The 16,034-nt window shown below is 37.3% G+C and overlaps 1 protein-coding gene across 4 annotated transcripts in view; it reads left to right on the top strand.

Moving 5' to 3' along the window:
- KCNT2 (potassium sodium-activated channel subfamily T member 2) overlaps positions 1-16,034 on the top strand; it is a 211,238-nt gene that overhangs the window by 105,838 nt on the left and 89,366 nt on the right. For all 4 annotated transcript variants that reach the window (XM_087719176.1, XM_087719175.1, XM_087719174.1 and 1 more), the window contains exon 11: positions 13,899-14,079. In XM_087719176.1, coding sequence (XP_087575302.1) covers positions 13,899-14,079 — 181 coding nt within the window. The remainder of the gene's footprint in view (positions 1-13,898; positions 14,080-16,034) is intronic.

Here is a 16,034-nt window from a genome sequence, read left to right as displayed (position 1 = left end):
AGTGGAGGCCCAGCTTTTTGGATAGACTGTAAAATTCAGTATTAGGAATTTACGTTTTATGCTTTGCAGATCACAGTTGCAAAAGCAGTTTGCAGTGAGCCACAGTAGACTGTCCTTCCCACGAATGATGACCTGTCACTTTCCAAAGTGTGGGAACAGTTTATGTTAGCCTGTAAAGAAAGTGTTGCCATGAATGCTGCATTGTGACTTTTTTTATTTCATATAATCACATGTTAAAGAGCAAAGCCTGACAAATCAATCATATATTTACACATAGCTCATTGAGTCTTTCCTAAGGGCTGCATTCTGACTTCAATTATGTATTATGAAGACTTTACATAAGACAGAATTATGATTTTGTGTGTCATCCTCTTGGCATTTACCTTTGCATTTATACGTTTATATGAATTCCATGGATTGATGGCAGAGTTGACCGAAATCTCCTCCTCTTCATGTGAATGGTAGAGGACATAATTTGTAAATTCTAAATCAAGAGATTTAAGGTAGGGAAGGGTCACTTCTATGTCATAAATTTGCCTAAAGGAAAAACAAAATTTCTAGGACAGGCCTTATCAATGAAGAAATTGGACATAGTATTGGATTAAATTTCTTGCCAATTAAATTAGCAAGTGTTAATACCTTGGGGTGTGATTCTGAAAATAGGACCAGGCCAGAGATGTGCAGTCAGGTGAGGCAGGGGAGGCAGAGCATCACCACTCCCATCATGAAAAGGAAAGGAAAAGGAAAAGGAAAAAGGCAAGAGCTGCTGAGGTCAGGCTGAGCTAGTTGCTGCCTCAACGTGGATGACTCTGCTTTAACATTACGACATGTCCACCATATATGAAAATATGTAGCATCACAAGAACCACATCTCCAACATTTAGGTTGAACATTTGGATACATAGAGGCAAGCTTTTTAGGATCTAGGTGCCATCTATAAAACATCTTATAAAAATTTTCTCTCAAGTTTTGTGCTTGTGTAAATTTCACATTTCTTACCCAGATTCTTTCCCATGTATCAAGCATTATTGGTTCCTCGACATTCTGAGCCCATTTTATCATACAATCCTTAATCAGTTCCGTTTCAGAATCCATCTGTACTAATACATTATATATCCTCTTTATATGCATTGAGCTTTGATCTCTTATTTGTTTAAACAAATTATCCTCAACTTTTACAAAGCCAGTTTTTTGATCTGTTTTCCACCTAGCTTGTAGTTGACCATACTGAAACCACGTTTGAACTACCTTCTCTTCTTTAAGTACCTCTAAAGATTTTAGTTCCATCACCCCTCTTTCTGAGATAAGAAGTTGTCTATAAGTGGTTCTATCGTGTTTTTGTTCTACATTCATATTTTCAATTGCATGTCTAGGAATTGCCCACATGGGCACTTTATCATTTAGTTTATGTTGATATTTTTTCCAAACCCGCAATAAAGCATTTCTTAAGATGTGATTTTTAAATTTCTTATCCGTTTTTTTGTTAAATAACAGGTAAGCATGCCAACCATATAACAAATCATATCCCTCGATATTCAAAATTCTGTCATTAGTTAGATGAATCCAATCACTAATTGCAGATAATGCCACTGCGTCATAGTATAATTTTAAGTTAGGTAATTTCAATCCTCCTCTTTCACGTGCATCTTGCATTATTTTCATCTTTACCCTCGGCTTCTTTCCTGCCCACACAAATTTGTTGATACCCTTCTGCCATTCTAAAAGATTCGCATCTCTTTTAAGTATTGGTAACATTTGAAAAAGAAATAAAAATTTTGGTAAAATGTTCATTTTTACTGCCGCTATTCTACCCAGCAAGGACAAATGCAGTTTTTCCCACCTTTTCAACTCCAACTGTGTACTATGCCAAAGTGATTCATAATTATACTTGTATAATTTCCCATTTGAAATTGAGATATTAACTCCAAGATATTTAACTTTTTTAACTACCTCACATCTTAGCGTCGCCCCCAGTTCTTCCTTCTGTTTGATAGTCATATTTATAGCTATTATTTTGGTTTTTCCTAGATTTATTTTAAATCCCGAGACTTGACCATATTGATTGATCGTATTCAATAATACCCTACTAGATTCCTGCGGTTGTTCCAATATTATAACCAGATCATCCGCAAATGCACGAACTCTATATTCTTGCTGTCTAATTTTGATCCCTTTTAGACCGCCCAGGCCCCGTATCTTATTCAACAGTATTTCCAAAGTTATAATAAACAATAATGGGGACAGAGGACAGCCCTGTCTTGTACCTTTTTCAATTTGAAAGGAGTCTGTCAGACTTCCATTGACAATGATCTGGGCTGTTTGCTGCTGATATATTGCACCAATTGACCGTAAAAAGCCATCTCCTATCTGCATTTTTTGCAATGTCTTCAGCAGGAATTGCCAATTAACTCGATCAAAGGCTTTCTCCGCATCCAAAAATATGAATGCGGCCGGGATTTGATTGTTCTTTCCCAGGTATTCTAAAGCGTTGATAATTAATCTAACGTTATCCTTCATCTGTCTGCCCTGTATAAAACCAGTTTGATCGGTATGTATCAGTTGCTGAGTTACCCCCATTAGCCTATTTGCTAATATTTTAGTAAAAATTTTATAATCTATATTAAGTAATGAAATAGGTCTGTAATTTTTTGGTTGGGTAAGGTCTTGATCTTCTTTGGGTATCAACGATATGAACGCAGTCTTCCACGAGGGAGGCACTTTCCCTCCCGATTGAATTTTATTGAATAATTCTCTGAGGGGTTCTACCATTTCTAACTGTAGATATTTATAATAAACAGCTGTTAAACCATCTGTGCCTGGTGCTTTCCCTAACTTTAATTGTTTAATTGCCTGCAAAATTTCCCCAGAGGTTATACGTTGGTTCAGCTTATGCCTATGTTCTTCTCTGACTAGGGGGATTTTCTCTTTATCTAGGTATTTGTCTATATCTCCGTCCTTGATTTTATCCCCTTTATACAACTCTGTAAAAAATTCCCGAAATACCTTTTGAATCTCTTCCTGTTGAAACACTTCCTTCCCTCTGTGACACAATTTGGATACATTTCGAGCTTTCCTTTTTTTTCTAATCTGATAAGCCAACCACCTACCGGGTTTATTTGCATTGCAGAAAGTATTATGTTTAGCATATAATAAACTAGTAGCTACCTGGTCAGAGATCAGCATATCAAACTGAGATTTTAATATAGCAATTGTTTCCCTAATCTTTGTATCTCCCGGATTCAATGTTAATTCTGACTCTTTCCCTTTAATTTCCTCTTCCAATTCTTTTCGTTTTTGCCCTTGTTTGTATCTATGTATTTTATTTATATTCATTAATACTCCTCTCATATACGCTTTGCTTGCATCCCATACATATTCCAAAGATGTACCCTTGTTCATATTGAAGACAAAATATTCCGATAGCAATTTTTTACAATCATTAACATACTTTTCATATCTAAATAAGTTTTCATTCAACCTCCAGGACCTTCTTGCCTGGGCTACCCTTCCCAATTCCATCCAGACTGGATTATGGTCTGAAAGAACTCTCGCCATAATCTTTGTCTTCTTCACCCTACAAAGTAAATCATTTGTAATTAGTATAAAATCAATCCTTGAAAGAGATTGATGTCTATTGGAAAAAAAGGTAAAGTCATATTCTTCTGCATGCCTCTCGCGCCAAGCGTCTCGCAATTCAAAGTCGTCCAGCATGTCAAAAAAGGGTTTGGGTAACTTAGCTCGAAATTTGGTGTTCGGGCGAGCTGTCTTCTTATCTCTTTTGGTGTCGATCACGCCATTCCAGTCACCCATTAATATACAAGACTCAAAATCCCACTGTACTAATTTAGCATGGAGATTTCTATAAAATCCATCTTGTTGTTGATTAGGAGCATAAATTCCCAAAAGTAACGTCTTTTTCCCTTCTAAGATTAAATCTAATGCAATATATCTTCCAAAGGGATCTGCTTCAATTAGCTCAGCTTTAATGTCTTTTCTTAAATATACTACTATGCCATTTTTCTTTTCCATGGCTGAGGTCGCAAAATGTTGGCCCAGTTTGGGGTTAAACAAATATTTTTGATCGGTTGATTTGATATGAGTTTCTTGCAAGCAAATTATGTCATTCTTAAACTGTTTAAGATAATGAAATATTTTCTTTCTTTTCTGTGGAGAGTTCAATCCGTTAACATTCCATGTCAAAATCTTAGTTGTCATTTTTGGTTGCCTGAAGCTTTTTTAGAGCCTCCCGCAAGGCCTGTCTCACCTTTGGTTTGGCTCCTCCCACAGCTTCTGAGCTTGTTGCAGTAGCTCCTTGGTCAATGGCCAATGATTGTTGAGATTGTTGCATAGTAGCTTGTTTATCCGTTTGTCTGGTGGTCTTGCGGTTGGATCTTTTTTCCTTGACTCCTTGCCCTTCCGGAAGAGGGAGATGATACATTTTATCTAATGGTTGTGTGGTTTGCTGTTTATCTTGTTCGTCTCGTGGTTTTTCACCATATCCCGAAGGTTCAGGGTATCCCATCTTCAGAATCTTATGATAGAAATCACGAGCTTTCCATACAGAGCTGAGACGATATCTTTGTTTGTCCATTGTAACTATAATACCGAATGGGGCATCCCATCTGTACTGTATCTGGCGCCTTCTGAGCTCTTCCACCAGAAAAGCATAATCTCTTCTGGCTCTTAGCATCTGAGGCGGTATTTCTTTCAGAACAATCAGGTCCTGTGCACCAATTTGAAGCTTAGTATTGTAGGACTCTTGTAGTATCATATTTCTAGATTCTCTTGTAACAAAGTATATTACCACGTCTCGGGGAAGTTGCCTTTGTTTTGCCGCCCATGAGTTAACACGAAAAATCCTGTCAATCTGCCAATCAAAATTGGATCCCGGTTTTCCCACCAGACGGTCAAAAGCTTCAGAAAACATTTGCTTTAAGTTCTCCTGCTTTTCTTCACGCAGCCCCCTCACTCTTAATGCAAGCTCCATCTGCTTATACTGTATCATAATAATTTGTTTTTCAGCATTATCAATTTTTTGTTCCACCACTTCAGTTTTGGATATCAGGTTAGTTTTAGCTTCATTGAGAGTTTCTAAATTATCTTCCATTCCAGAAATATATTCTGTTATCACATTTACAATTCCCATCATATTATCATTCATTTTAGTGACCCTGGTATCGAATTTGTCATATAGAACTTCCATCTCATTCCTTATTTCATCTTTGAAATCTTTAATCATTTCTAGATTCTGTTCTCTGAATTCTTTAAACATTTCTAAGTTCTGTTCTCTGGATTCTTTGAACATTTCCAGAAAAAATTCTTTTGTTAGTACATCTCCACTAGGGGGCATAGATGGTGGGGGCTGCAACTTTGTGCCAGGTAAGGGAGACGTTTTCGGAGGTAATTTAACAGAGGTTGATTTGGATGCCATTATATTTTGGTTTTAATTATTTATTCTAAATTACTAATCCACTGTGCTATGTGGAGAAAAAGAAATTCCTCCCCCCCCCTTTTTTCCCTTCTTTTTTTTTTTTCTTTTTTTTTTCCAAGGGGTTTTACGGAGGATTTCAAAAGAGAAAGTCCGTTTAGAATGTTTGGAATGTGTCTGAATCAACAAAGAGTCTTGAAAGCTTTAAGGGAGTAGCTCTAATTAAATTATAAGAGATTATTTCTTTACTTCTGTAGCAGGAAGCCGGAGATAACAGATGCAGAAGCTGTAAACGCCATTTTGAAGACAATTAAGCAAAAGAGGTTTTTATAACATTGAAGCTGGTATTTCAGATAGAGAAAGGTTTAAAAGTTCACAGGTTGGTCTTTGCTCGTATTGATTTTTAATAGTCTCTTTTCTAAAGATTGTCCTGAGGGGGAGGGGATCCTGTCTCGTGCTGTGAATAACAGCTGCGAAGTTCAGGTCGGAGTTGAATGACTCAGCTTTGGGTCGATCCTCCCCCTCCGTCCACAGCTCACAAAGAAACAAACTGTGAACTTCAAAGAAGATTCTTACCAGCTGAGATTCCTCACTGCTTTTTTCTTGTCTGAAAAAAGAGTTATCTTCTTGATATTGAGTAGATAACGATCCTGAATTCTGGGGGCAGCTCTGTTAAGCTGCCGACCGGCGACAGGCCACTCCCCGGAAGCCGATGACTCTGCTTAACTGTTTAAAAAAGCTTCTAAAAAAGAGCCCTCTACTATGAGGCAGGAGAACAGTGTGCCTCATCTAGTCTGACTTTAGGCATTTTATGATTACTCGAGCAGAGTTAAGCAAGGGTTAAAAGCCTAAACATTCCTGGCGTAGGTGAGGCACGGCCTTCTCCTGCCTCATAGTAGAGGGCGCTCGTTTGGGGGGGGGCTTCTTCAGAGGACCCGAGGCAAGAGCAGAGTTGAAATCCTCTCTGAAACATCTGGAAAAGGTACGTGTGGGTCGGAGGGAGGAGGAGGAAATCAAACTTCATCCTCAAGTGTAGATCCCCCCCCCCAAGTGTAGTTTGATTGCAGGCAGAGCCACGGTGCCTTTTCAAATCTGTAATCAGTGAAGCTGGGCTGGATCCTTCCGGGGTTGGGGGAAAGTATGTGTGCTCCACCAGTATTGGTCTTTGACTAGCTTCCTGTCTCCTCCTGTGGTATCCTCGCTGGTGCTCTCCCTCCAATCCAACTGTGTGTGTGAGTGTGTGTGTGTGTGTATGTGTGTGTGTTTGAGAGTGAGTGAGAGTGAGTGAGAGAGTGAGTGAGAGAGTGAGTGAGAGAGGAAAGGGGGTAGGAGAGATAGTCCAATCCAACTTCTGTGTGTGTGTGTGTGTGTGTTTGTTTGAGAGAGGGGGGAGAGAGGGAGGAAGGAGGGGAAGGGAGAAGAAAAAGAAAGAAGGAAACTTATTTCGCAAAGAAGAAAAACAAATGCTGTCGCTTTAAATTGGAACTGAGCATGCTTGGCTGTGGAATTCTGGGAGTTGAAGTCCACAAGTCTAAAAAAATTTGAAACCCACCACTGTGTCAGTGTCTCACCAGCCATAAACCTCACCGCAGGTCACTGGACTAGGCATATATATGCATAACCTATTCTTCATTATTTATAACAACACCCTGAGAACAATCTATTAAACTTTTATTTTGTGATGGAATTTTTTGATGTAGACATTTTCAAAATATTACTGAAGATAACTAGTTCAACATTTTGTGGTATCAATTAGATAATTAATATCCTCCCCATAAAACCAACATTTTGTTAAAAGAAGGATCAAAGGCATTTTTTTTAAAAAAAACTGATAAACCTTCCTGATTAAATAAAAGGGCCCAAAATATGCCCAGCCAATCCCAGGATTCTGTAACATAATTCCATGCTCATTGCAATAAGTGCATATATTCTGAATAATTGATCTTGCTTTCTAGATTATGACCTGCCAGTGTGACATGATGTAGTTGAACAATTTTGTTGTTTCAATCCAGCTGTATAAACTGCAGCTATACTTGCAGAAGGAAAGCTGCTTATATCTAAAAGTAGCACATAATCAATAATTCATCTTAAAAATAATAGCAAATACTATTATTTTGTATTCTTGCTCTTAGTGCTTACTACTACTGACAGCACAAGACAGATGTATTATGCTTTCAAGAATCATTGGCTACACAATCACATAAAGTGCAATATTGTAACAGTTTTCACTCTAAATTGCCTACAGAATCCAATTTATGTCTCTGATTTTTCAAGTGAAGCAGCAGGATAGGCAGGCAGAAATCTCTCCTCTGGAGCACACAAGGGAAAGGAAGCAAGAAAATGCATGCAGGAAGATACCAGCTAATTTTGATTGTTATACCCTCCCTCTTTTGGACAAATGTACATTGAAATAAAAATAGTACCAGAATGGAACATCATTGTGTTCAAAAACTGTAATGTACATTTTATAGTATCAGAATGCCTGAATTTAGGTGTTTATGGCAGTTCTTTCCCTTGTTGTCCCTGGGTTGCAAATTATTAAATCCATCAATTGATTGGTTGATTATGTGCCATCAAGTCAACCATGTTATGAACTTTTAGCAACTCATAAATAATAGCAATAGCACTTAGACTTTTGCATTGCCTCATAGTGCTTTACAGCAGGCTCTGAGCAGTTTACAATCTCAGCATATTGCCCCCAACAGGCTGGGTCCTCATTTTACCGACCTTGGAAGGATGGAAAGCTGAGACAAGCCTGTTAGGATTGAACTCCTGGCTGCAGGCAGAGTTAGTCTGCAATACTGCATTTTAACCACTGTGCCATCATGCAGTGATGATCTGCCCTTAACCTGGTCTTTCTCACGTCTTCCAATAGTCTACCCATCACCCCTGTTAACACCATTTTGCCACTGGGGATTTTTTTCCCTAAACACTAACAGTGTTTTCATATTCTCATTGGTTTTGTAAACCATAGGTCTTCCTAAATATTTCAGATTAGGAATACAATTATTTGGGAATTTGGGGGCAATTCATACAAATTCCCCCATGGAATTCGAAGATGATTAAATTATTCCCACCAGCCTCAAGGTAATAAAGCTGTTTTATTTTTAAATTTTACTAGAGGCTTATTTCCTCCGTCTGCAATGTTTCTTCATATTACACATGTCACGGCATGTAGGAAAGCAGCACATTCTGCTGCAAAGCATCATATAACTGCCACATTAATCTAAGTATCTGTTTTGGCAGAGAAACAAGAGGTGGCAGTAGGGGGTGTATAAAAATTAGAATCACCCGAAGATACAAGTGGGACAACTATGGCTTACTCAAATACCAATACGTTAAGTCATGTCACATGAAATGGTTTCATGAGAAATATTTTTTTGTTAATTATTGTTTTTGACATGCACTGTAGTTCTTAACATTTGTTGTGAGCCGCCCAGAGTCCCCAGGGAGTGGGCGGCATACAAATTCCATGAAAGTTTGAAAGTTATGCTTCTGGCCCATTCATAGTGTGCCATGTAATTTGTATTTTGGAATTTTCCTTATTAACCATTAGCTTACCTCCTTTTATGCTGTAGTTGTTACTCTGTAGTTTTTTGCCTCTTCTTGGGAATTGCATTCCAAAAAGCTTTAATATTCCTTTGTCATGCTTGTGTTGTTTTCCTAATTTATTAAAGCACTAATTTCACAATTCTAAAGGGGGAAAAACAGGATGAGAAGAAAAAGATGGAAAAAGAAAACAAACATTAAAGCATTAGTTTTATTTAAAAAAAACAATAATAATATAAATCTGTCTATTGAAAATAGCTTTCATTAGTTTAAAATGTTAGATAAGTATTACAATAAATCAAAATTGAAATCAGGTGATTATATCATAACCAACCAAGATCCAAGTAATAACAAAGTAGCAGCCTGGTTCTTTCAAATTTTTCCCCTGAGAAGAGATAAAACCTAAGGCTAGAAAAATAGTGAATAGTCACTGTGAAGATTGCCAGAAATGTCCTTTACCTTCTACCATTTCCCCCAAATTGTAAGATTTGAGCCCTTTTAGAATCTCATGAATGTTTGTAGAATGCCACGAATATTCTCATCAGAACATCTTGCATTGCGTATTGGGCTGTAGAACATTCCACAATATTATGTCTTCCCGTAATTTTAGACATTTCAGGCTAGGAGTGCTGACCATGGAGAACTGAAGGAGATGAAAGAGAAATTTCTATACATTTTGCATCTGACTGTAACGTTTCATGTATCTTTTTAGCTTTGAGACCTTCCATGAATAGTTTTTATCTTGGAAGAACATCATTTTTAAAAATAAGCGCTATTGTTAGGTAAGAGGCTACGAATAACTGCAGCTGTAAGGAAATTGCTCCCCAAGTCCTATAATGAAGGTGAACATGGCAGTCATTTTGAAGTTGCCACTGAGCAACTTCACCATTCTGAAATGAACAAATAGCACTTTAGTCAACTCCTGTTCAGGAACTGATCTTCAATGGACTTTTGAAGGGGAAAAAGAAAAGAATTCCACAATGAAAGGCCAGCACAGAAAGCTGCATTTCTTACATCTAATGAGAGCCAAGTAAAAGAGCTTTTCTCCATCAGCTGTTCGGAAAAGCCTGGCCCACATGCCTCCCAATATCTCCATCCAACCCCAATTCCACGGTTAACATTACAGAGAGGAAGCCATTTGGGGGGGGGGGGCTCCCATTACAATTTAGGACAGTTGTTCTAAACACCAGGAAAGTTGCTGTTGTGCCATGATTTCTCCAACTTGTGGTTAAATTTTAACCTTATATTCGGGAAATAAATGCTTGGAATGGTTTTTGTTTGTTCTTTTGGGATAAACATGAAGTGCATTTTTTTCACGGGGAAGTGCTAATGATTAAAAAACAGCAAACAATGACTCAATATTCTAAAGTTCAGACAGTACATAAGTGGGACTAATTTTAGGCATTAGGGTTATTCCTTTTTTTTCCCCATCCAGTGCACAGTTCACTGCAGCTTATAATTTTGCCCTTCATTAAGACACAAAGTTTCTTTTCAAAATGTAGATGTTCAAGCAAATTAAGGGGCTGCAAGGTGTTTTTCATGTCTTTTTAGTAAAATATTAGCCATTATTGCACAGGCAGATTCAGATGAAACTAAGGAAAGCAGGAAGAGATTGAACCTGCAGAACCTTTTAATGGATAGTAATAAGAAAAGACCACATTTTATTGATAAAGCTGTTCAAAGGGTTTGATACTCACAAACCACGGATTTGCTCTTTGCACCCCGGTTGCTATCCACATCCTCTCCTCTTTGCTAGGATTTTCTATTTATTTATTCTTTTTTGTGGTTTTTGCAGCTCTTTTTATTATACTGATATATCTATGCTAGTCTATGCCAGTGCACCCTTAGGCAACTCCCTTAACTTCCTCCCTCTGACTTGTTTAGTGATTGGTTGTAGCATCATAGTTGGCATTTGACGACTGGCCGATCTCTCTTCCCATAGCAGCAGCCATGGCACTTAAAATGCATTTTGTTTTCTCCACTGGCAAAAACAGTTGAGGATATCTTGTAATAGGCATTATTGCTATTTTGTTCTGCTTTCCTTACTTATTTAAAAACTGCTTATACAATGTTGATTCTTGTAAAAACATTATTTTTAAAGGCAACTCTAAATAAATCCATATTACTAATTCCAGAATCTGGAAATATTGTGCTAATAAATTTTACAAATAAATAAATAAAAATAGGTAGTACTCAACTTACAACAGTTCATTTAGTGACCATTCAAAGTTATAAGATGACTGAAAAAAGTGACTTATGACCATTTTTCACACTATAATAACAGCATCGCCCAGGTCACATGATCCAAATTCAGGTGCTGGGCTATTGACCGATATTTATGACAGTTGATGTGTCCTTTGATCACGTTACCACCTTTTGTGACCTTCTGTTAAGCAAATTCAATGGGAAAGTCAGACTCACTTAACAACCATGTTACTAACTTAACACTGCAGTGATTCACTTAACAATTGTGGCAAAAAAGATTGTAAAATGGGCAAAATCACTTAACAAATGTCTCACTTAGCAACATAAATGTTGGTCTCAATTGTCATAAGTCAGGGACTATCTGCAAATAAGTTATAGATTTACCCCCATTACTTTAGGAGTAAAGAAGATTTAGGATCCTTGAAAATACCCAATTCCAGGCTTATCTATTTCAGAGCCACCATTCACCGAGGAGTTAAAAATGAATCTTTCCCTTCTATAACGCTTCTTACACATCCTCTTGAACAAAGTGTCAGAGTTTATTAAAGGAAAACAATTTTAATTATCTATGAAAAGCTGCTCTTTTCAGTAATGAGAAATCCCAAGCAAGTTTCCATGCCACAGAGTTCGACATGCTGCATAGGACCATTTGGGAAATGATCAAGTGGAACATACCCGCTTGTTTCCCCCCACATATGACTGCCTTTGTTATTATAGCGTCAAAAATTTCAATTCCCTTAAGAACTCTCCAAGGGGATTCTAAGTCTGCTCGAGAGAGTTCTTAAAGAACAGCGCGATCTGTGCATTCAATCATCAGTCTGTAAACTTCCTGGCTTCAGAGCTCTTTCAGAATATCACTTCCTTTGGGGATTTCACTACGTTGTTTTTTTTTTCATTTCAAGTAGTTGAAGCCCAATTTTTTAACCTTACCACTTTTTTCCTTAAGTATAATTCTAAAACACATGCACGCGTATGGAGTATATCACTTTTGTTGCCAGCAGTTTAGACATTAATGGCTGTGTTGTATTATTTTGAGCGGACAGCACATTTATTGGATATTGGATATTGGATATAAGTTTATTTATAGGCCGCCCTTTTCCCTGAGGGGACTCAGGGCGGCTAACAACTTATAGGGAGGGGATACAAACAGTAACATATAACATAACACATAATTAAAAAATAAACAACATTCATTCAACATTCGGGTGGGGGCAGATCAAGTCTTTACCCCCAGGCCTGGCGGGATAGCCAGCTCTTGAGGGCTGCGCGGAAGGTCTGAAGGGTGGTGAGGGTACGAATCTCCACGGGGAGATCGTTCCAGAGGGTCGGAGCTGCCACTGAAAAGGCTCTCCTCCGCGTAGTGGCCAGCCGGCACTGGCTGGCAGATGGCACTCGGAGGAGGCCTAATCTGTGAGATCTAATCGGTCGCGAGGAGGTAATCGGCAGGAGGCGGTCTCTCAAGTACCCAGATCCACTACCATGAAGGGCTTTATAGGTGGTAAGAAGCACCTTGAAGCGCACACGGAGATCAACAGGTAGCCAGCGCAGCTCGCGGAGGATAGGTGTTATGTGGGTGAACCGAGGTGCACCCACAATCACTCGCGCGGCCGCATTCTGGACTAGCTGAAGTCGCCGGATGCTCTTATACAAACAGTTATACAGTTATACAAACTGTATACTCACTACATTGTAGCCAAGTGTCCTTTATTCAGTGTTGTCACATAAAAAGAGATACTTAAATATTTACAAAATGTGAGGGGTTGTACTTCTGTGATATATTCTGTGTGTGTCTGTGTGTGTGCATGTAACATACATACATACATACATACATACATACATACATACATACATACATACATTGTTGAGTAACTGCAGAGGAATATTGTTGAGGTAACTTGCACTGAAGATATCCAAGCTTGTTTTATGTACAGAATCACTTCATTAAATTGTGCAGCATAGTATAACTACATATTCAAGCTTTTTTAGGTTTTACTATCAGGTTTAGATTTTCATTAAATTGACTGTAGATAAGGATGGGATGGAATTATATATTCATGCTTGCATATGCTAACACGGTGTCTCTAAATATTGTTCAAAAGTATGTAGTAATTGAGGCTATCTAGGGTTGACTCAGCCTTCCATCCTTCCGAGGTGGGTAAAATGAGGACCCGGATTGTTGTTGGGGGCAATATGCTGGCTCTGTAAACCGCTTAGAGAGGGCTGAAAGCCCTATGAAGCGGTAGATAAGTCTAACTGCTACTGCTATTGCTATTAATGCTGTAAAATCTCAGTTCAGCTGTCTTCTGCCTGCTGCTATGATAGCTATTATAGGCCCTATAATAGGAAAGACTATAATTTTAACATTCTTTCCAGAAAAGTAACTTTATGATCATTAGGTGACCATAATGACTATTTAAGAAACACATAGCTTTCATATGATCTCAAGTTGCTCAGTGTTTCAAATGAAAAAGTGCATTTTTTCTCTTGTTACATTCAGTTAATTGGGTCTCATATATATGTCAGTGTTTGAGATCAGTGATAACATGGGTTCATTAATTTTGAAATATGCAGACTTCGGTGAAATATAAAACAGTACTTTGATTTTTTCTTTTACATTAACACAAATGTGTATATGATATAATTAATCCCTTGACCAAAGAGAATTGTAATGTATCTAGTTACAGATGCTTCTTTTTTAAATCCATTTTTTCTGTAGTATTTGTGGAATACAACATCTGGAACGAGCAGGAAACAAGCTGACTCTCTTTGACTCCCTCTATTTCTGCATAGTGACGTTTTCCACTGTAGGATTTGGGGATGTTACTCCCAAGATCTGGCCTTCCAAATTGCTGGTTGTAATTATGATCTGTGTTGCCCTTGTAGTATTACCAATACAGGTAAAAATATTATTATATTTATAAAAAGACAGAATAATAGCATTTTAATTTTGAACTTTTTTACACTTGTATTTTGCATCATTTCAAAATCTTCATTTACATATAAAATAATTTCTTTGTTCTCTAGCATTAGTATACCATTTAGTATCGTATCGTATCGTATCGTATCATAAAGATAAAGGTTCCCTTCGCACATATGTGCTAGTCATTCCCGACTCGAGTTCAGTGCTCATCTCTGTTTCAAAGCCGAAGAGCCAGCGCTGTCCAAAGATGTCTCTGTGGTCATGTGGCCGGCATGTTTAAATGCCGAAGGCAAATGTAATGCTGTTAACTTCCCACCAAAAGTGGTTCTTATTTTTCTACTTGCATTTTTACATGCTTTCGAACTGCTAGGTTGGCAGATGCTGGGACAAATAACGGGAGTATAGTAATAGTATAATATAATATGGCATAGCATAGCATAGCATAGCATAACTTGAACATTGGGCGCCAAACTTGAACATTCGGCACTATCTAACAAAATGAAATTCAATGATGAAAAAAGTCCTGTTTAAGCAATGGGCTGGACTAGAATATCTCCAAAGTCCCTTCCAACTCTGTTATTCTATTATTCTATTCTATTAATGTGAACATGTGGGATTAAGAGGATTAATAACTTTGCTTTAGGATTAAATTGTAAACTGTACTTATATTCATAGTATATAATTGTACTTATATTCAAATAACAAATTGGGGAAAAGCATGTTCTTCCCTACTTTAGCTCATTTAATAAATATTAATTCCTTACACCAGCCTTTAATATTATCCACTTTCTACATTATCCACTGTCCTTTTTAAGTTTCTCCATCTATGTTATCTGTAGTAAACATTCTACTAAGCTACACTGGTTCATCTACATATGCTCTGCTTTTCTAGAAAGGAATAACAGTTGTTCTATTTCTCTTGTCAAAAACAGCTTCCTTAGTCAGTGATAAATTAATTTTCAAATTCATATTGTTCCTTGCAAACTTTAACAGAAATCATTCATGTTCTCATCATCAATATCACATAATCTCCATGCAAAATTACATACATGCTGATAATATTAGATAGTTTGGGTAAATGAAATGTTTGAAAGAAAACAACAGGCTCCAAGAGTATCAAGGGCCCCTTGTTTAAACCCTGAGCTGCAAATATTTCCCTCTGTCGGTGCATATATCTTCACTTCTAATTGCATTTCTTATAATGTAATTCATAAATGCACTAAAGAAAGAAATATTACATATCCTTGTCATGCTGTATATATAAAATTGAACCCTTCACTTAAAAAACATAAAATAAATTTACCCATATTCATAAATACTTAAATAATTTGCTGAAGAGCAGAATTGTCTTCCAGACTCTGCCTAGAAGAAAAAACTATACTTCAAAATCAGAATTCTGCTAAACTACTAACATTCCAAAACATTGATTAAAAATTCTGTCAAAATTCTTCAGCCTTTTCTATGCCTTAACCGTTGCTTAGTCTTTTTGAATACATTGTTCAAAACTATTTTTTCCCCTATGCACTAGACATTTTATCATTACACCAAATCCTTTTTCATTTCTATTTCCATATCTCCATCTATTTTTGTGTTGTTTAGTAATTTAATTCTCTTGGGGGTCTGTTTCATGCAGCTTCCTGAACCTCTTGCATCTGTCTTCCATTCAGATGGCTCACCATCTAATAATCATCTATACCTGTGATGTTCTTTTTGGGGGGGAAAACAATAACTTTTTTTACTTTGATTTATTAATAACCAAAGAAGAATTATGACAATACAAGCCACAATTTCTTTTTAGGGGTAGACTTCTCAGACTAAATCTTGACTCTCTCATTAACAAAGGAGCTAAGTCAAAATGAGCGCACATACAAATTTACCGCTTAAATTAATAAATTACAGCTAAAATCTTTACAGAAGAACCAAGGAAGCCAA

Source organism: Thamnophis sirtalis, unplaced genomic scaffold (genome assembly GCF_051295495.1).
Source record: "Thamnophis sirtalis isolate CommonGarterSnake01/CBP01778 unplaced genomic scaffold, rThaSir2_p1.2 scaffold_7, whole genome shotgun sequence".
Taxonomy (NCBI): domain Eukaryota; kingdom Metazoa; phylum Chordata; class Lepidosauria; order Squamata; family Natricidae; genus Thamnophis; species Thamnophis sirtalis.
Note: the sequence above shows the minus strand (reverse complement) of the source record. Positions and strands in the feature narration are given on the sequence as shown.